The following is a 22,181-nucleotide window of genomic DNA, read 5'->3' as shown; positions in this document are numbered from 1 at the left end:
TTTTCTGAGGGAGTCTCAAGTCTATCGAGCGGTGCCTTGAGTCTAAAAAGGTTGAGATCCACTGTCATGGAGGCTGCCTCTTCCCATTCTAAGTTTCTTCTACAAGTAGCATGGAAACCATTAGCTTGCTAAATGTAAATGGACATTCCCTGAAAGACCACTAATTTAGGCTTTTGAGGCCATGGAGGGATTTTAACAGAAAAAGGCAAAGCTGGGGCACTCCACAACAAGAGTGCTGCCTTTTTTTAGGAAGCCTTGAAAGGAAAATAAATCTAACACAGAATTATTAGTTTATGACATCAAACAGGAATATAAATTTCAGCAACTGTTTTATTCAGACTGATACCTATCCAAGAGATAAGTTTTAGTCAGAAATAAATCACTTTGTGTACTGTGTAAATCACATGGAAATAGTACCATAAAACATTATTCTCACAGCAGCTTAGATTTTTGTCCTCAACATGCATCTAGCATTTTAATGGGCAGGATAAAATTTTAAGCCAAAAGCACTTATGTGAATGACTTCAATCTGATTTGCCTTCAGCTATCTTGAGAGGCACTCTTTTTAATTTTTTTTTCTTCTTGATTGCTGGGAGTTGATCAAACAAGCTTGTGTTTATAGATCAATTAATGGTGTTGTATGCAGAGTGTGGTTTGGGTGTTGCCACTGGAGTGTGCCATGGTTTAGAAGAGACGTAGTATAGCACCCCAGCTAATGTACTGTTTTTGAGTAGGAAATGTGTCATGTCTCCCCCTGAAGTGCTGGGTGCTGTGCTCAGAGCCTACCTAAAGCAAATACTTCATTGGGATTCACCGTTGCTCAGATTTGGTGGAAGTTGACTGTGTTCTTGCAGAGCTGTATGCATGGCTATTTCAAATGTCTCCCTAAAATGAGAGTAAATTAGATTTCTGCGTAGAAATTAATGATCCTAAAACACTTTCCTTTGGGATAAGTTAGGTGTAGCAAACTTAGCTGAAATTCCCTGCTTGTGTCACCTGTCCATTGTTGTACCACAGATGCTCTGTAGTGGTTGGTGACCACTTTTCATCCCAGAGGTGGCTGTTAGTGACACTACTGTAGGTAAATAATTGGAAGCTTTTTGGGATTCTTCAAGATGCAAGGCACTGCATAATTATAGATGGCTTTAATTCACAAAGCCCCAACATGTCTAAAATGACTGATTCTCCTTTCTCTTTTTCCCATGGATCATTAATGTCCCAAACTTCCTAACATTTAAGAGAGGGGTATATGACCTTTTCCAGCTGTGGGGCAGAATGACCCACCCTGGGTCACAGGCAGGTAAGCAGGTGCTAAGAACTGCCTACAGGTGTCACTTGTCCCTGAGGTGGCACAGGGAGCCTCATGTGTGGGCCAGATCCAGTGGTTCAATGAGCTAGATCCATCCCATAGCCTGTAGGTTACCAACCTCTGATTTAAGACCAAGCACTGGATAATGTTTTTGCAACCTTTTATCTGGCCATCAAGGCCATTCTTTCATTAAAGATAACAAAATAATGTTCATTTGCTTTTGAATTCCACAATTTTTACATAAATTTTACTTATCTAACTCTCCAGGATAATAAAATCCTGGTTTGTTTTTTATTTAAATCCCTCTGTCTGTTAATGTTCCTTTACAGAGGAGAATGCACTGAAACTTTACGGAATCGAATCAGAGAGCTGGAGACAGAATGCAAGAAGCTAACACTTGATATAAAGCTGAAAGAAGAGCAGATACGAGAACTAGAAATTAAAGTTCAGGTAACGAGAAAGCTCCCAGGGCTCCAGTCCACAAGGGGTTGAGTGATTTGAATCCTCTAAAATAGAGGGACCTTCCTAGCAGGCCTTACCGCTTTTTAGTCGAACACTTTTTTTTCTGTTATTTTACACGTTTCTTTCATTTGAAAGTCTTTAATTAATTATCTTTAAAGCTTCTGTTTAAAAATTAAACAGTCTGAAATGTTAGCACTCCAAGCCTCATTAGTGGACTCTTCTGTGGGGAAAGTAACTTTCTAAAGTGGATTTTTAGAGCAGTTAGGAAGTCCAGAAAACTCCTTACAGGGACCTAAATATGCCCCTCGTGGATCTTCCCAAACGGTTGTCGGAGCTCAGAGTGTGACAGTTACTTGGTGTCACTTTCAGGTGTCTCTGAATTTTAGCCAGTTCTGTTTCGTGACTGCAAACCTCAGTTCTCCATGTTCTTCACTGAGCTACCCAAATAGCCCATACAAATAATGAACTCCAGAGAAAGGGTTGCAGTAACATGGATTTGGAGTATACAGAGCTAGGATCAAGGAGGAAAGTAATAGGGTTTACTCACCTCATTGCAGTTATTTGTACAGTGTTTTCATCGCTTTTATGATACCACTGTGCAATTAAAATTACTATAGTATCCTACGCAAAAAATCAGTTATCTTTTTAATTCTACAGCATTAATGCTAGGCCCATTTGTGCGCTGTGGGGAAATGGAAAACTTTCCTGTACATCCCGTGCATAAAAGCTACATGAGTAACATTTGTCTTGATTACTCCCACAGGAGCTGCGGAAGTACAAGGAAAATGAAAAGGATACAGAGGTGTTAATGTCAGCACTTTCAGCCATGCAGGATAAAACACAGCACTTAGAGAATAGTCTGAGTGCAGAGACAAGAATCAAGTTGGATCTGTTCTCTGCATTAGGAGATGCAAAACGGCAGCTTGAGATTGCCCAAGGTAAAGCTCTGTAGTTGAATTCACCTTGGGCTGTTGGCCTGAGTCCTGCAACATTTTAATAAGTTTGAGGCAAATATGTCTTGGTAATAAAATAATATTTATTTAAAAATACCTGCATTAAGTGAGAGAGAAAACAGATAACTTGGAATATATGCAGCAGCCAGCAGAGGGAGCACCAAGTTAACTCAAACCCATTCCTTTGTTCAGCTGCTCACATAAGGAAGCAAATTTAATCAGAATATACCTGCAATTTGCTTGCCTAGAGGACATTTTTTACTACTGAGATACTGAGGGGTTCTTATAAAATCCTTATTATCATTGTCAGGTTAATTTTTGCAGGTTTCATAAACTGTCATAATGTCTTTTGCCAGGATTCGTAGTAAACACTTCACATTTCTCAAGCGTTTATAAAATTGGAGACTGAGAATAGGAAAGATTAAAGGAAGAAGTAGAGTGCATTTAATAAACAAACCCTTTTTCACTGATGAAGTGAGAATGGTTAAAGTGAGGAAATAAAGTTTGGCAGCAGAAATAATCTTTCAGTATGATATCGCTTTGAAGTTTAATACTGTAAAATTTAAGAGAAATGCCATGTTGACTTACACTGCTAGGTAAATAATTGTTCATTTTAATTCCCCAGTATGTATCTAGTTTGCTGTATTATTACCAAGGCTATGTTAGAACTCTGTTCCCTGTGGTTGTTTTGCTGTATCAGGCCATGGATGTGGACAGACAAACCATTACAGCACTTCCAGCACTTTATAGCTGATCCAGTAGCACTGTTTTGTCCGGCTGCTCTATTCCAGTCTAAGTGGAAGCGATGTAACTTTAAATGGCTCTCATTTAGGTTTAAGTCGACTCTACAGGTATAGAAACAGCTGGAAAATTACAGTTGAAAACAGATGGAAAAATTACAATTGATCATCTCCAGGCTACTAATGTTGGATAAAAATGTACTGCATGTTCTGAGTGACACACTCTTTTCTGTTTCAGGGCAAATGATTCAGAAAGATCAGGAAATCAAGGAACTAAAACAGAAGATAGCAGAAGTTATGGCAGTAATGCCCAGCATAACATACACTGCAGCCACCAGCACCCTGAGTCCTGTTTCCCCACATTACTCTTCCAAATTTGTGGAGACCAGCCCTTCTGGACTTGATCCCAATGCCTCTGTTTATCAACCCCTGAAGAAATGAATGCCAACTTTCTTTTTGCCCAGCAATTTTGTCATACCGAAGGCATCGCACAGGAGTCTCTCTCGCAGTCAAGATGAAATTGTATTGTGTGAGACTGTATTTGTTGTCATTTAAAACAGAAAAAAAAGAACATCAAGATTTGACTAGAACTGCCCATCAGTTTTTCTTGTAAATTTTTAGAAAACCTCACAGAACTTTGCAATTTATTTTTCTTGGCCAACGCATTAAAAACAACTCTTGGTTTTCAAGTAGCCAATTTTGCCTTTTTATGTAGTCTTGCATGGTTTCCTCTTGAAAAACACAGGGCTTTGCTTGATTCTGAACCCTTTCTTTTTTTTTTTTTTTAAATAATCAAGCTGAAATTGCAGACCAGAGTTGCACGAATAATGATGACAATTCTTTTGTTTTTAGAATGAAAGGGTTAAATAATCTAACAAAGCTTTGATTTATAGATGTATTAAATAAAAGTATGTGATGTTGCAGAAAATAATTTGATTACCCCTCAAAGGACCAAACAAATTTAAGGGGCATCATTTAAGGGAAAGAATAAGCAGCAAGAATAGACGATGATGTGATGGTGGTTGTTGTGTGAAATATTTATATTCCCATTGGTGTTTTTAGTCATTGAGAATTGCTAACAGTCTTGTTCACAGTGCCTTGGGAAAAGACATTTCAAGAGGAAACTTGATAGTTTAAACTATTTTTTCCCCCTTCACTGTCATCTAGCTTATATATCAAGCTCATTACAGAGTCTACTGCAAATTGTACATGGTAATTTGGATGTTCATTACAAACCAAGGTTACATCTTCTATTTATTTTGGTATAAAAATCAGCAGTGTTCTGTAACTTGCCTTGATTATAATACATCATAGAAGGCACAATATTACTACAGGAGGCGTTATTGTGAAGGCAGAACTGTGCAATGTACTGTATACAAGAGACTGTAAAGCTGGCTAATAAAAGCTGCAGTTCTGGGTTTTTATTTTATTCAACTGTGATTTACACTTTACATCATCTTGTGTTTGACAGTTTAAATGGAGCTGAATATTTCTCAGCTGTTGTGCCAAGGAGTTTTTAGAGTTTTTAAAGGAAACTCATAAATTGCACAAAGATTTAAGTTAAAATGTATATTATACATTGGTAGAAAGTGTTTGCACTGGCAACTTCTGAAGTGTTGAAAAGTGTTGAAGACTTTTTTTTTTTTTTTTTTTGCAGGGGTGGGTAAGGGTGGGAAACAAAATTGTATTGGAAACTAGCAAAATTATAAACCAAACATGATGATTTTGCAAACATGCAGTGGACTCTGGAAGGACAAAGTTCTTCTTCAAGAAGAAAACAAATTTAAAGTTTCATGTTAATTGGCATGTGTGCCTCATTTTAAAAAATGAAGTAGGACAAGCAAGTCAATAAAATAGAAGTATTAAAGATTCATCATTATAATCACAGATATTCTTTTGGGATAAAACTTCTAGCTTTAGCCAGGTGTGCATGTTGCTGTCATTTGCATTTTTGAATCATCTTGTGTAATTGTCACCATAAAAGTGTTACTCCGAAATGTCATAGGTTTTTCATCTTTGTGCAGAACATGAAATATTGTCACTGACTTTTTGTGTTGAGGTTCCCCCATTTGCTGCCTTTTTGGCACTACTTTCGTTAATACTTGGTCTTGGCTGCATTCTTTTTTTTCTGTGGGGTTTACAAAGAATAAACATTTTCTTGCAGATAAAAAACCTTTTTGCCTTTCTAACTGCCCGGGTAAGCTTGTTTGGGGAATGCACTCTGTTTAAAGAGAACCGTAACATTAAATAATCTTGCACTTGATTTCTCTGTTACTCCAGGTGAGCATTAACCTGTGCAGCATGACTTCACTCTTATGAAACAGACAGAAGAGCAGATACTTCCTACATTCTGGTACCCTGTATAAACTCATTATATTACTCCTGTCCATGGGCTTTTATTTACCGCCTTCTCTCTGGCATCATAGACATATGTTCTGTGAGTTCGGTAGAAGTTGGGCAGGGTCCAAGCCCTTGCTGTTTAGTTAAGCCTCTCCCAGATGGACTCTCCCCGTCCTTCTTCCCTGAAAAAAAGGGTCCATGCAGAATGTTTTTAAGCATAGGCAAGATGTGAAATGCAACCAACCTATGGTTCTGCATAGATCTGCTTAAGGGATTCTCTTGCTGTTGGATCTTCACTTGTTTTCCTCTACATAGTAGTCTCTTTTGAACTAAGACCTCTCCCTCTGAATTTTATTTTCTTTCAGAAAGCCAGCTTGTGTATATTTCTGTTGGCTGCTGTTTTTGCTGGTCTTCATATGGAAATTCCAGTCTGGCACCTTCTAACTTTTTCCAGCCCAGTTTTAACACTCTGCAGTTAGGCTTCCTTGTAAAGCCTTCCGTGGTTCCAGTTATTTCTTCTGCTAGCCATGCTAAGACACGATCCTTATTCCTCATGGAGACGCAGCGGTCCAGTTTCCTTCTGAAATGGTAGGGACTCTAACTGCGAAGAAAAGACGGTTGTAAATATTTTGCACATAAATTTATTAAATCAAAATTCAATGCAGTGGCGCTCTAATTCTTCATTGATCCTCTGGCGTACTGGGAAAGACATCTGTTCAAGTTACAATGCTTGCTTAGGAAAGGTGAAATAGCACCATATCATTTAGGCAAGATGAGTGGAATGAGATCATTTAAACAGTCAAAACTTGCACAGGCCAACCTTTGATTTGTAAACATTTAACCATCTGAAATGGAAAACGCTGTACTGCTTCATCACCAATTGTGTACGTAAGAGTCACATGCACTGAATTTAAGAAACTACAACTAGGAAGTGGGCTTTGATTTTGATAGTCAATTTGGAAATATCTCTTAGGGACAGACTTTACACACAAACTGGTTTAAGTGACCAGAAACTGGTTTAAACCTATAACAGAACAGATGTTCAGCGCACATAAACCAGTTTGAAGATGGCTGAAACCGGCATGAAATAAACCTGGTTGAAGCTTAGGACTTTTTGGAGGTAATCAGCAGCTCAGATGGTAATGTCCCTGCATTCCTTCCTTTGGAAAAAGCTATTTAAGAAGAGCTTGTAATGAGCAAGGTGTTGTTTTCTGAAGAGGTGTTAAATGCTGATAACAGAACTGATAAGTGTTCTGTTATCAAGGGTTGCGGGGGGCTCCCTAATCACAGCCTCCTGGCTGGGCCTGGTCATGCCCCACTCAGCTCAGCAGTGTGGAAGGGAAGGGAGTGCTGCTCTAGTGCCCCCTAGCTTCTAGCCTGAGCCACTGCAGGCATGGGCCTGCATTTCTGGGATGTCTGTCTGGTTACAAAACTAATTTAGCCTAGCCAGGTTGGACTAACCTGCAAAGATTGAATCAACTCAGGCTCAGGCTTTTTGAACATCTGTCCCTAGTCTTGGTGTGTAAATATTTTAAAGGGATCTATTTAAGGTAAAATATAACTCTCCAAAAATAGTTAGCACTTCCAAACAAATCTTACTTTGAGGTAGAAATAGTCATGTGAAGAAAGGCCAACTCTCTAAGCCTTATTTGTAGTATTTCTTCAGTCTATTTATCACCTATTTTTCAATAAAGTCTGAAGGAAGCACGTTAATTTGCTGCACATTCAAATAAACAGTCCTTGATTTATAGATGTCATTCTTCTGATTTTATTAGGATAAATTTGAGAGAAACTATTTTTCCAAACCTTTTTCTTTTTGTGGGGGAGGGGGTGTAATGAGGCACATACATCATGAAGTTGTGTTTAATTCATTAAACAGTGTACTCTGGGAAGTAAAAACTTCTGGCATTGGCTTAACTGTGCCTTATGGAGACAAAGGAGGACTTCATTATGAAGCTGACAGTATGGAACTCCAGTGTACCAAAGTAAGCAAATGACTACCTGCTTCAAGTTTGTACCTCCTCCAAATCTTTTAATGTGGAAAAACTAGGGGTGGGGAGGGATCTAATTGTCAAAACAGTTTGGAAAGTTGTTAATTTTATCTTGCATTTGACCCATTCCATTTTAATGGTCTTATCAAAGTAACCTCAGGGTACAAGACTATTTTGAAAGCTGTATATTTTCTGCTTTTATTAAATGGGTTTCTTTCAGAGGAGGTGGTCATGTGTCTAAGAGGCAGCCATTCCATATCCGTCTCTGTTGGTGAAAAGTGTGCAAAGATGGGGCTTTTTGGAATTCACAGTAACAAGAATTGGGCTTATTTTTATTTCACTTGATGAGCTTAGCGGGCCTATTTGTTATGCAGCCACATAGGCCTAGGCCCCCAAGGAAACTAGAAGCCTCCCTCAGTGGTTAGAGAAAAGCCACTAACTGCATAACAATAAAATTTTGGGGGCAAAGTATGAAACGTAAAAAGGTCAAAGGTTACTAACTAGGGTTCCAAGGGAAGACACTTAGCAGAGAACACCAGTTAAAGCCCATTGCCTCTCATACCGAGCTAAAGAGCCTGTGGATGTCACCAAGTAGAAATGCCCGGAGGGGTGCCTGTACATGTGCCCGGACACGTTCTCATTAGATTAATCAATTAATTGTGTCTGCCAGAGCATTCTGATTAGAACACGTCCCACATTTCAAACCGGCGGTGGGGGCACGTTAGAACTCGTGAAACAAGCTTTAGTTAAAGTGCCCCCACAGCCATTTTGAAACATGGGACACTGAATACATGTGATGCTGTCCAGCAGCTGCTCTAATTAAAATGTCCTCTTCCACCCTGGAGCACGTGTATAGACACCCTCAACAACCTCGACAGAGTTCAACCCTTGGGCCCCAATACCAGTTAACAAGTGTCTGAGGTTAGGATCCAGGAAATTAATGGGGAGCCAGCATACAGTGGAAGAGGCTCTACAAAAATGAACTGTTCCTCATTTGACTTCATCCCTATGGACTTGCGTGCTGCCAGCAGTCCAAGCAATATCACAGTCCAGCCTCCTGACTGTTTTCAACAGTCGATTTGTATGTGCTAGCTGTAATCATGACATTCATTATCAACCCAGTTTGAGTTGGTGCATACAAGTGCTTCTTTCTTCAGTGTATGGGAGAGGAAAGGGATGCTTTTTAAGACTGTACTTTCTTATAATTTCTGGAATCAAAGCCAGAAAGTGCTAGATCTTCAGCACATTGTAACAGTAATTAATATATAATAGATTACAAAAAGGGAATCTGAAATGCCTAAGTATCTTAATTGAGTCAGAGCTGCTGTGATATGCTGTAATAAAACTACAGAAGCGTTCAACTAAATCCTCTCTAGTAGAAGGGAGGGGGGGGAAGGAAAAAATCCTATCCTATCCAATCAAGTTCAAAGTTAAGTGGCTCATTTATTTATAATATTCCCTGTGTGTGGCAATTCAACTCAGTTACAGGAGCACATTGTCAGGTTCAGCAAATACCCCTTGTTACTGCTTACAATGAAAACCTCCTTTTCTCATTAAATTATACATCTAAGATCTTTTTTCATAATTAACATACAATTATTTCCTTCAAAATTTAGCTGGGTACGAACAATGATGGCTCAATTATAATATAACAAAATAATAGCGGCAGTTAGAGAAAAGGCATTCTTTTCCCTTTGGGTATCTGGAAATGCTCAATGAATATTAAAATTTTATGGTGAAGTCAGGTTTCCCTGTTCTACCTCTGAAGTGTATACTTAACTGTTTCTTTTATCTAACAAACATATGCTGATCTCAGAGAGAGAATCTGCTCCAGGTGTATTCCCTTGTTATTTTTCCGACGTATCACTCCAGTGGGACAAAGTTCCAATTCTGATGCGTCTTATGGAAAATTCATGGCAAGTATTTAAAATTCGCTAAGTCTTTTCCTTCAGCACTGTAATAAAGCCAGGGGAATGAATTCTTGTAAGTGAATTAACTAGCATTTTGAAATCTCGATTTCTTTTTATCTCCATTAATTGCTCATTAAACTGGGCTGTATTTCCTGCCATATTTGCAACTGCATCTTAATTTTCCTCAACCTTGATTAAACAATTAGTCTCTTTATGATCTTTTCAGCTAGTCTTTTCTCTATTTTATTTTTAGACTCTTCAGGTGCATCTTAATTTACCAAGCATTTGCTGATCTGCAGTTCTTTTGTGAAGAGTTTTTTTTTTTTCTTTCTTGAATTCTCCTCCATAAGAATTAAATACAGCATAGCATGGTTAAGACTTAAACTTCAAGTCCACTTGTAACTGCAGTTATCAAAAATCTGACCAAAACGACTATGCGAAACATTTTGTTTGCTCACGGGAATACGTTTCTTTAAACTTTCTTCCAGAAAACGCTGATACGTCCATTGTTCATACAACCTTCAGAATATACAGCTGCCATATGGAACTCGTAACGCTCTTACCCAAATGCTGCTCTGCTCCTTTCCTGGCACTTCATAGATTACTCGGCTGAGAAGGAAGGGTATTATATTATACTCGGGCGGTTAGATAGTGGTTGAGATTAGGCTCGTTTTATTGTGAAGGGTCCAAAGTAAGCTGCAATGAGAGCAAAGTGTTAATTTATTTACCTATATATTTTATTTCTGTGGGTTTCCCAGTCTAGTCGGACCCATGAACACTTTAGAAGTTGGGGGGAGGAAAAGGATGCATTTTAACTGATTCCTGGCTTCTGTTTATGGCTACATGACAGTTCCCTTGTATGTCCTTAGGCAGATCACTTAAAGTATCTGCTTCCGTTTTCCAGTCAATGAATAGTCTGACTACGTTTATTGAGAGGGTTTGTTAGCTGTAAAATATTGAGCTTCTGTGATGAAAGGTGTTAGAAAGGTCAAGAAATAGTAGCTTATTATTGAAGTCTAGCTTGAACCAGAAACTCAGATCCTGAAAGTACAGCTGGACCCGCTTCTAAATATCACAATTGATTTCTGATTTATTAGGCATCATGAAAACATTTGTTCAGAATCTGACTGGAACAAAAAGAGCAGCACCTTCTTCTGAACACAGACATTTGCAGAAAGGGAATATATTTCTTTTATAATATAACCACAAGGGGGCCTGTGACACCTGTAGCAGACTAGACCCTGATTAAAGAACAAAGCATGAACAGGTAGGCATGTTTAATGGCTAAAACAGTTTTCCAAAGTAATTTTTAAACAGGCACCTAAATTTTATTTATCTTGGAAACTGCATGTAAAGGAGCATGGAATTCAGCACCGTAGACTCAGCTGACAAATGCATTGATTTCGTAAATTGATTATACTTTTGTTGTTACAGAAAAATCTTCCCATATGAGACTCTGTATAGCTAAAAACTGCTTGATCCTATATTTCATTCTATTAAGGCAACAGAAGCAAATGTAGACTCTTGTCCAAGGCTTGACATAAATACAGGTGAATATATAGCTGAAGGGGATGTGTGCAATATTTCACGTCGTCCATACATGCTGGTGCTATTCATATAATAAATTGCATTTATTATGTGCCTCATGCCATCTCACTTACAATCTTTATATTATCCATCTTTGTTAGGATGACTAATGTTACAACTCCCTAAGTAGCTTTCAAAGATCAGGTCTTGAAATCCACTGTTTAGAGCTCTCAAAAATGTGAAATTTGTGACACCTTCCAGAGAAGAAAACTCCTGTTTAGAAACATGCTTAGGCAACTTTCAGTCCTGGACAAAGTCATCTTTAGACCCAAAATCTTATCAATCAAGAGGGCTAAAAATAAATGGCCTATACAACTGAAAAGTATCTGGAATCTCCTTAATTTGCAATGGGATATGGTATTTTTTAGCCCTGATAGACAATTTAATTACACAACAAAGCTTTTTCAAATTGCTTTTAAACATTCCTGTCATGCTTAATTCTATCCCACCAAAGCCCAGGTAGTTGGACTCAGACCAAAGACAGACGGATTTAAAGGCAGAGGTAGATAGAAAATACACACGCACACACGGGATAAAGTTTAAATAAAAGCATTTAAAAACAGATACTCTGGTGTTGTGGCATCAGGGCTTTATTGGCATTTGCATATGGTCATTCATGGCTTCTCCACTCTTAATGCCGTTGCTCAAACCTCACTCGGTTAGAACCCCTGTGGTGCCCCACAGATCTCTGTGTGTATAGCATATGTGATAATCCCACATAGCTACAAAAGCAGGACTAGTCTTTTGATTCCTTTAAGGAGATGAGGAGGATTATAGAATGAATCTGGTTTTCCCCCTTTTTATTGAATTATATTATCATGTTCCTTTATTTGCATTACAGTGGTGTCTCTAGTCCTTAGCCAAGATAAGTGCCCCTTTCTGCTAAGTGCTGTATGTACATGCAGTAAGAGGAAGTCTCTGCCTTGAAGTGTGTGCATACTGAACTGATTAAAACAACAAGCAAAAGACAAAGGAGCACTCCCATTGTATGTGTTGGGAAGTAAGACACTTGATTTCCAGATCCATTTTCTACGAAGCCCAGTACCTAGCAGCTTCCACTGTAGCCAGATTTGCAGATGAGATCAGCGCTTGTGTTGGTGCCTAGAATCATACAAAATTAGGATTGGAAGGGACCTCCAGAGGTCACATCTAGTCCAACCCCTGCTCAAAGTAGGACCATCCCCAACTAGATTATTCTGGCCAAGGCTTTGTCTAGCTAGGTCTTAAAAACCTCCAAGGATGGAGACTCCACAACCTCTGGCTAACCTGTTCCAGTGTTTCACCACCCTCCTAGTGAGAGAGTTTTTCCTCATATGCAACCTCAACTTACGCTGCAGCAACTTGAGTCCATTGGTCCTTGTTCTGTCATCTGCCACCATTGAGAACAGTTCAGCTTCATCTTTTGAATCCCCCTGCAGGGAGTTGAAGGCTGCTACTAAATCTTCCTCCAGTCTTCTCTTCTCCAGACTAAATCAGCCCAGTTCCCTCAGTCTCTCCTCACAAGTCATGTCCCCCAGCCCCCAAACCATTTTCATTGCTCTCCATTGGACTCTCTCTAATTTGGCGACATCCTTTCTGTAGTGTTCTGTAGCCCAAAACAGGACACAGGACTCCAGATGTGGCCTCACCGGTGTTGAGTAGAGGGGAAGAATCACTGCCCTTGACCTACTGGCAACACACCTGGCAATGCAGCTCAGGATGCTCTTAGCCTTCTTGGCAGCAAGGGCACGCTGCTGGCTCCTATTCAGTTTATTGTCCACTGTCACCACCAGGTCCTGTTCTGCAGAGCTGCTGCCCGGCCAGTCAGCCCCCAGCCTGCCCCGGTGCATGGGATTGTTCTGTCCTAAGTGCAGGACTTTCCACTTGTCCTTATTAAACCTAAAGAGATTTCTTTTGGTCCAGTCCTCCAATTTGTCTCTCTGAATCCTATCCCTATCCTCCAGTGTATCTACTACTCCCCCCAGCTTCATGTCATCTGAAAACTTGCTGAGGGTGAACTCCATCCCATCTTTCAGATCATTGATAAAGATATTGAAAAAAAACAGCCCTAGGACTGAGCCGTGGGGCACTCCACTTGAGACCTGCTGCCAACTAGACGTCAAGCCACTGATTTCTACCTTTTGAGCCCAAATAGCCAGCCAGTTTTCTCCCCATCTTACAGTCCATTCATCCAGCCCATACTTCTGTAGCCTGCTTGCAAGAACATTGTGGGAGACTATAGACCATATCAAAAGCCTTGCTAAAGTGAAGGTATATCATGTCCGCTGCTCTTGCCCTATCCACACAGCCAATCATCAAATCATAGGCTGCAATCAGGTTGGACAGGCATGACTTGTCCTTGGTGAATCCATGCTGACTGTTCCTAATCACCTTCTTCTCCAAATGCTTAGAGATCTCCTCCAAGTGCTAGATGAAGGTTGAGTTCTTTAGGAATCTGGCTATAAGACACTTGCCCTCATTCATATATGACATCTGGCAGAGCAGGCAAGTGAATCAAGATTTGAAATTTGGTGTAATGCATTAACTGGTACTCTCTTGTTATTCTTATGCTGCTCATATTTTGCAGAAGCATGTGCATATGTAGAAAATGACCCACACTTTCTCAATGGCATTGTTGTACATGGTTTGCTAAAATCTCTGAAGCCACCTTGGATCTTGGTGGTCTACAGTACAGCGAGGTGAGGTGAGGTGAGCCCATTCTGTTTGGGCAGAGCTGGTTTACCAAGTACAAACAATGCTCTCTATTTTCTAGCAGGTACGTTTGTCAGATGCCTATTTTTCAAATTCACAGTCAAGCTTCATTAGTCTAGGTATAGATACACCTAGGTAATTTTGGGTGCCAGTCACCATGGTGTATAGAGGGACTAAAATACCTATTAAGCAGGCCTGGCTATATTCCACGGATCTGGTAACACATATACGTAAAATAGGACCTTTTTTATTAATACATATAAAGATAATTGCTTGTAATTATTGAATTAAATGGATTAGCTAATAGGAACCTAGTTCTTAATACTATTCCTTCTCATCCTATATATTTTGTCATTAAAAATCCATTTTAACAATCTCCCAGCTGTTCCAGGTTCTTGTTTGGTTTTAGTGGGATTGTTTTTTGTTTTTTAACAACTGCTTTATTTTACATATTGGGATGCAGAAAGTTGAGTCATCTCTAGGAGCAGAGAACTACCAAATAACCCTAGGGGAAGCTGTTTGACCACTGTGTACCTGCTTTATCCATCTGTAAAATGGGAATCTCACCTACTTTTAAAGGGAATGTTGTGAAGATCACGTGTTTGCCAACCCTTATATGATCACATGCTGTACTTATTGCACCCCGTATAAGTGCTGGGTATTGCTTGAGGTGGTTTTTTACAATGTCTGGGAGATGGAAGTTCAGAGGATCTGTGTAGAAGTGTTCAGAAGGGAATTTACTTCTCTGAGAGAGAGAAAAAAAAATGGCCATGGCATACCTAGCCCACAGCTGCAAAACTATTATGCACAATAAATACCTAAATATATACGTTAGCAAAAGAACCTGATGTTTTCTGGTCCCTCTCTCAGTTTGTTTCCGATTTACCATGGCTCAAGAAAAGAAGGAAGGAAATGTAGCAATGTGATGGAGAACAGCAGGAGGCCCACTTAGGTATTGATAGGGGAGAGGCTGGAAGAATTGAAACCAGGAGTTTTACTGCATTTTTATGACATGAAATAATGCATTAACAATCTGATTCTCACGCTGCGTTTCTAAATGGCAGTAATGCCTAGAAAGTCAGAAACGCTTCTCAAGTATAGTCAAACACAAAGACAAAGGTTAGTCACTGCAGAGGGAATTTCTATTCAATTATCCCACATATATCCCATCCACTTCTGTGCTAAAAAGATGGAATTAATCTAGTAGCTTACAGTATAGATCTGTGAAGTCCTGAGATGTAGGTTCCCTTCCTAGCTCTGACACCGGGATGACACACTTTACGCACAGAAGATAAGAATATGGTCCCTGTCCCACATTGCTTACAATCTAGCCAAGATGACAGAAAGACACAAAAGAGGAAAGGATGACACGGCAGAATTTTTTCACTTGTTTCTTTGTTTTTTTGGCCTCATCTATGTTTAATAGTTATCTAGTCTGGATTAACCACTGCTGCTTACTCTCTTCAACTGACAGTTTTATATGCTATTGCTAAATTACTGTTTGTTTTCCAGTAGTGCCCACAGCATGCCAGGAGGAAATGCACACGGCCCAACATTGTCTGTGCCCTAATTAGTTTGAATATAAGTGACAAGGTGAAGGTATGGGATGCAACTGAGTTGTGCCCACTTCTTATATTCAGCACTCATTTCTTAAATTTGTTTTTATTTAATACCCCTTGGCTGTATCTAGCAGCAACAGAAAAATATTAGGCAGTATTTTCAGGCTTCAGTAATAATTGATGCCCTTCTTGGTCCCTTGGTTCTACCTTAAACAGTGAGGTCCCTCAACCAGCCTTATGCTGGATGACTTTCTGTAGGCACCGTGAAAGAGATGGGTCCAGGATTTAAAGGAGAATGGAGTAGCAGTTTACAGATTAAGTCAAGGAAGATGTTTCTCTGGCAGGGGGAAGTTGGTAGAGGGGTGCTTAGCAGCCAGGTTTGTTGCATGACCAGAACAGGTGACCTGATAAGAGACAAAGGAGAACAAATAGAAAGGGGCAGAGTGTGATGATGCCTTCAATGTGGAGCTTCGGACTTGATAGCACAGCAAACAGCACAGTGATTCAAAGCGAGGTAGGGGCTATATGGTTGGGAAGATCTTAGCAGCTGCATTCTGACTTACCCCGTGCCAGTCCCTCTTGCTCCCAACCCACCGTACAAAATGAGCATCAGTTCAGTGACAACAAGCCCTAGTGGTATCATCAGGCTGGGCTGCAGCTGACAGAATCGATTTCATCTTGCTTGGGTGAAGGGAGCAGCACCATTTTGTAGGCCACCCCGGGAACATCTGAAGTGCTCCAGACAATGTGATCCAAAAGAGGCTGCTATGGGCTCTATTGCCATAGATCCGAGGTGGGGTGGCTTGTCCATGCCCCTGCTGCTTGTCTCTCACTTACTGGGAGGAACTGGGTTCCCATGCAAGCCACCCTGTGGGCGATGGAGAGCAGGTCCAGCACCTGAAATGCTGGCAACTGGAGGCTGCTAAAGGCTAGTGGTTCTGAGAAGAGTTGGCACCTTGTCCCCCTGGTGCTGTCTCTCTAGCAAGCTGGTGAATCTGTGCTGTTATTTGTACTGTGGTACTGCCTGTGATTCCAGTCAGGGACCAGGATGCTGTATCCATAGATGCTCTACAAACACACAATAAAGAGAGAGTGCCCATCCTAAAGTGCAATTTCAGAGGAACTGAAGACTTTATTTTGCTTAGTGTAGGCTGTCTATCTCACTGCAGGCAGAAGTCACCTGCTCCAGATGGGGATGTGTACACAGTACATTTCTGTGGATGTTTCTCTCTCTGCAGTCTCTGTTTGCCCTTTAAAGTAGATCCTTTTTTCCTAAAGGAGCTCATTTGTTTAGCTGGAGCATACACGTTGGCCTTTGCTTTGCTTTCTTTTGCAGTTAATAAGCAACTGATGGAGTTTCAGAAATCTGAAAATTTGCAGCCTTTCTTGATTGGATTTTGGATTGTGTAGCTCCCAGTAATCCTATTTCTCAGAGTTCCCGCTTTAACAACTCCATGCCCGTAAGCCTGGCAGTGAGTTAGTAAGCTGCACCATTCCAATTCTCAGCGCGGATCCAGCACCTTCAGAAAGTGCCACGTGCTATAAATCTCTTCTCCCCACTCGGTGTGGAAATGGCACTCATTTCTCCTCTCCTACAGACCTGAAATGGCAACAAAATTAATTTTTGAGAGACCTGTTATTTGAAATGGAGCCTGTGGATTAATAAAAGCATTAATTATTAAAGCCTGCAAATGCTCCCTAATGATTGTTTGCTGCAAAGTTAATGTTTGATTGGAGAAGGTCATCTGCAAGCTTGAGTAGAAAATCTGTTTCTGTAATAGCAGGTGAAAGCACAATTACCTCCTCCTCATGCTGAGTGCTGGTGCCTTTCACAGGTTTCCACCTGACCATCCACCTTCCTGAACAATGAGCTCAGAGGAAGAGAGTTGTTTTGCCATGAGACAGCTGCAACCAGAAAGGTCACCCTTTTTAATTAGGCAGGAGCAATTACATCTGCTAATGTGCTTCCTGCAGCCGTGGGCAGCCTCGTTCTACATTCCTACCTGGAAATGAACCTCAAAATGGGGTGGGGGCTGTAGGTAGCAAGGGCTTCTTAAGAACTTAATTTAACACATTGCGGAAGTGAAAAAGCTGCGGGTGGATGCAGCATTTTACAGCTCAGCCCCTGTGCTAAAACAACTAAAGCTTGGAAACCCTTTGCAATATTCTCTCATGTAACAACACCAGGTCCTCAACCACTATGGCAATGGTTCTCTCAACCTTTTTAGACTCAAGGCACCCCTTGGAAAATGCATGCTCTTCATTTTAACTCGTTTCTTGACTACGGAAAAATACTAGCGCAACTCTTATGTTGTAAGAAACTCGGGAAAACCACAAGTCAGAATGCTCTTAACACTATAGCTTCCTATTTGAAACCTCTGGGTTTATGTTGTGAATTATGTTCGCACGACTAACAATGCTAACACCCCACAGCACGCCTGAATAGATCTCAAGGCACCCCAGGGTGCTGTAGCCTGCCCTGGTTTTGAATCACTGCAATACGGTGATGCATGTGGCATAAAAAGCTGTATAAGCAGCTGGTCTGCCAGAACCTTCATCTTGCTCACTCCTGTATGCTGTTGTCACTCTGAATTTCAGGGCAGCAGCAGGCATTTTTCTCCTTTAAAAGCACAGGCCCTACCCCTGCTGCTAAAGGAGAATCTTCCCTGTTAATGTTTGAGGGAACATGACGTTCAATTGACCTCTTCTGAGTCCATCCAGGAGGGGCCAGGCACAAATGCAGGTAGTTCATGATAGTATATCAAGACTCTGTTCTGCTATTACTCATTTCTCTTGTTAAAGGTGAATTAAAAAGGTCTTTAGGTCTGCCAAGAACTTGTCTCAAGGTTTTAATCTTTTGGCAACAGCTGCTGGTGCTCCTGATGGTTAGAGCTCCAGGAGAAGAGGTCTGGGTGCTATCCCCAACCACATCGCTCACTTTCTGGGTGACTCCTAGCAAGTAATTGTACCTCTGTGCTGTAGCTTTCTCCTGTGTGAAATGAGAAGGATGACATGGGACCTTGGGGAAAGTACTTTGAAGCCTTCCTTGATGAGGCATTATCACATCAGTGCCAAATCCTGCTGCTAGGAGTGCAGATGTTTACCTTAGGTCCACAATTAAAAATCTTGGAGTAGAGAATTGCCTTTAACTGCTGGGTCTTTGGCATTCATGATGTTATAAAGTCTTGTGGGTGCAGCCCAAATGCCTTGCTTAGCAGCTGAGGGATGAAGATAGCATGTTTTGCAGGAGGGAGTCTAATAACTGAACAGACTTCAAGAAGTGAGTGTCTGCCTGTGATGAGTGGTCAGTAAGGGGGTAGGGGAAGTCGGATGCTGGTGGAGATAGGTATGTTCTACACATTGCTTCTGAACCTTATGACTCTGGGTAAAATGAGCACAAATGAGGCTCTGGCTCCAGGAGTGAGCCAGCGGGTCACCAGGAAGGTCGTCTCTCCCCAGCTTCAGTGAACAGCAGCTCACATTTAATGCGGGTGCTGCCAACTCTTTTCCCATCCTCACAGAGACCTATCGCTGTGCCACAGGCAGTTGTGGTCTCTGATTTGCACAGATCCTACAAGAGCTACAGTGCCTAGGAGTGAGAGGCAGAGGATCCACCATGCTGACGCCTGCAGATCTGTGAGTTTTAGGAAGAGTGGAGTTCCCACCACTTCTATAAAAGGATGAACTTTGCTTCCTGCTCAGCAGGATGAATTCAGAGAAAACCATGTGGATTTTACCTCCTGGAGTTTCCACTCTCTTGTACCAGAATAACCCAGGCTGGGGAGAATGAGGGTCTGAAGTTTTACAGCATCAAGGATGATCTAGTGGCTTTGTGCACTAGCGTGGGAAGTAGGACATGTAACTCTATCACAGATTTTCGGTTACACTGAGTAACTGCAACTCTTGTGCCTCAGTTTCCCCGTGTGTAAAACATGCTGCTCAGGTGTGATGAGGCTAAACTCGTCAACATTTGTAAAGCACACAGAGGTCTTGGGATGGGAAGTGATCGAGAAATGCAAATCATGCTCATGAAATAAAGTAAAACCCAAAGAAGAGGGGCCATACGTTTTCACACATGCAGATCTCTACCAGCCACTTATTAGTTGCAAAAACGAGAGAGAGCGGTGCAAGTCCCAGCTAAACAAATGAGCTCGCCTAGGAAAAAGAATCGTTCTGTTTTTAGGACAAACAAGGACAATCATCTCCAGGCTGTGCACACATCCCGGTCTGGAGCAGATGAGCTCTGCCGGCAGTGCAATGGGCATCTCAGACTGGGCAAAATAGTCTTCACTTGCTATTAAACTGCAGGCTTTTGGGGGCTGACACTATCTTTGTTCTGTGTTTGGCCCCATAGTCCTGACCTGCAACTAGGGCTTTGAGATACTAACAGTCAAGGGGGACAAAGCTTTGAGCCCATGTTATCTTTAAGATGTTTAGTGTGTAAGTCTGACTAGGGAAAAGGAGAGGTAGTGCTAGTCTGAAGTTAGGCAGAACAGAGAGCTAGGGTTGGCTTTGCTGCCACAGTGGGATGCTTTCAGCTAAAAGCTGGAGGCTGTGGTCTCACTAATCAAAACTAATAAGGTTCTCAAACTCTCATCCAGAGAATGCTGTGCCCCTGGAGGCAGGGGAGGAGGCCTCCTGAGATGTCTCCTTTGACACATGACATTGATGTAAGAGGTCGCTTCAGTCTGATGGAGGATCAGGAGAAATCGTTAGGAAAGAGAGAGTGAAATGATCCCAAGCCTTCAGGCAGGAAAGGCTCCTGCACTTGACAGATTGCCAGTAAACTGTTCAAAAACTTTTTGGGATCTCTTTATTTAACCTCTTAGCTATTCACAAGAGAGCTCTAATGCACGGTCCTAGCCCCTTCTGACTCAGTTCTCAACCTAGCCAGCAAAATGAAATTGGATAGGACCCAAGCTGTGCAAGCTCCTGTCTTTGGTAAATATAGACAGAAATCTCCTGACAGGCTGTGTCGGCGAGGATAGGAGCTATAAGGCAATTGAAAAAACCCCACATAGTACCAGTATATTCAGACCAATTGAGATTTATCAGCGCTCCTCTCCCTATACTTCATGTGGATGCGGGAATGTTTTCATTGTGGCGGCTTTATCGGGCACTGAAAAAACATTTGACTCCATTAGCTCGGGGGTTCCTTTTTGTGGCCGTGAATACAATCAGCTTGGGGTGAATGATGGTGCCTAGGCCCATTCAGTACTCAGTCAGAGGCTACAGTCAAACCGTGGTAAATTATACCAAGGCACAGCTCCAGGATGTTCTCTCTCGCTCACTTGCTCTCTGTTCTAATTTACATCAGTCATTGATCATTTAATGCCTTCTCTTCCAACATTTCACTCTGCAGGAGACAGAGGGGTCAGGAGAGGAAAGCAGAGTTCTTGGCATAGACATCGAGTTATTCTCTGCACTTTGCCACGGCCTGTCTTTGCTGGATCTCGCCACCCTTTACAACACGCTCTGATGCCGATCAGCGTCTTGGACTGTAAGCTCCTTAGACTAGGAGTGGTCATTTATGGTGGGTCCATGTACCACCTAGCATGGCAGCACCCTACATTAGATGCATAAACATAAAATGAATAATAATAATAATAATAGTAAACCCCATTTTACTGGGGGAGAGGGGGAAGCCAAGTAACAGAGAGAGGACCAAGGTGACCCCTCTCCAGAGCCTGTGGCAGAGGAATCCCAGCGTCCTGCATCAGCCGCAACACCCTTCCTCCCCCCCTTGAAGTTATTTCCAACGGGAGTCTTTCCCCAGCACCTTTCAGACTGATGCCAACGAGGCACAAGTCATTCCTCACAGCAAGATCCCTTTTTTGAGTTTAGTCAGCAGGAAGAAAGGCCAGAAAAGCATCTAGGCAGAGAATGGCCTCTGCATCCCGTCTCCGAGTGAAGCTGCAGGGGGGATCGAGGTTGGCAGAATGTAATTACCCAAATGGGACGTTGGCCAGGACGCCAGTGCTTGTGCTCCTCCTGTGAAAAGTGCTGCTGACTCCTTAATGACTGTAATGGGCTCAGGCTGTGGATTTCATGGCTCCTCTGAAGAGCTGGTGGCTCTGGCAGCCCGAAGCCCCCTCACCTCACTTAGGCTCCAAAGGTTACCTCCCCCCACCGCTCCCATAGAGCCTCTGCAGCACCTGGGCTATTTTTCCCTGTCTCCCATGCAAGGAATAAGCCTGCCCCTACTTAGCATATGAGATCTGGCAAGATTATAGCCCGAGGTGTTATGGCTGCAGGCTGCTTTTGTAGCTTTGCCTTGATCACTGCTATCACAGATAGAAGGCAGCTAGAACTGTGATCTGCTTCCCCCCTGGAGGAGCTGAGTGTTGTTCCCTGACAGACTCCAAAGTGGGACGGGGACTGTGGGATTTGCAAACCATTCTTTGGATGGAGGTTTTGCTGATGTAGTCTCCCGAAATGTGCCTGTCTTTGGCCATCTTTACACCAACAACACATCCAAGGACAGAGGCTGCACTCGCTGCTGGGCCAGAGAATCCCAACCTTGAATGCAAGTGGGACGCCTGCTTATCCCTGCTTGTAGACTTTCTGTAAAGCTCTGCAGCCGTTTTTCCCTGACATGACAAATGACCAGTGTCGAGCCTGGTTCTGTGAGGTGACAAT

General features: G+C 41.8%; 1 protein-coding gene across 1 annotated transcript in view; it reads left to right on the top strand.

The window, feature by feature from the left end:
• The window catches only part of MACO1 (macoilin 1), a 41,255-nt gene extending 36,362 nt beyond the window's left edge, over positions 1 to 4,893 (top strand). Inside the window, exons 9-11 of the mRNA XM_006276774.4 lie at positions 1,639 to 1,759; positions 2,535 to 2,709; positions 3,703 to 4,893. Coding sequence (XP_006276836.1) covers positions 1,639 to 1,759; positions 2,535 to 2,709; positions 3,703 to 3,905 — 499 coding nt within the window. The 3' untranslated portion in view covers positions 3,906 to 4,893. The remainder of the gene's footprint in view (positions 1 to 1,638; positions 1,760 to 2,534; positions 2,710 to 3,702) is intronic.
• Positions 4,894 to 22,181: the final 17,288 nt, after the last annotated feature.

The sequence above is a fragment of the Alligator mississippiensis genome, chromosome 6 (genome assembly GCF_030867095.1).
Source record: "Alligator mississippiensis isolate rAllMis1 chromosome 6, rAllMis1, whole genome shotgun sequence".
Lineage (NCBI taxonomy): Eukaryota > Metazoa > Chordata > Crocodylia > Alligatoridae > Alligator > Alligator mississippiensis.
The sequence above is the reverse complement of the archived record's forward strand: the minus strand, read 5'-3'. Positions and strand labels throughout refer to the sequence as shown.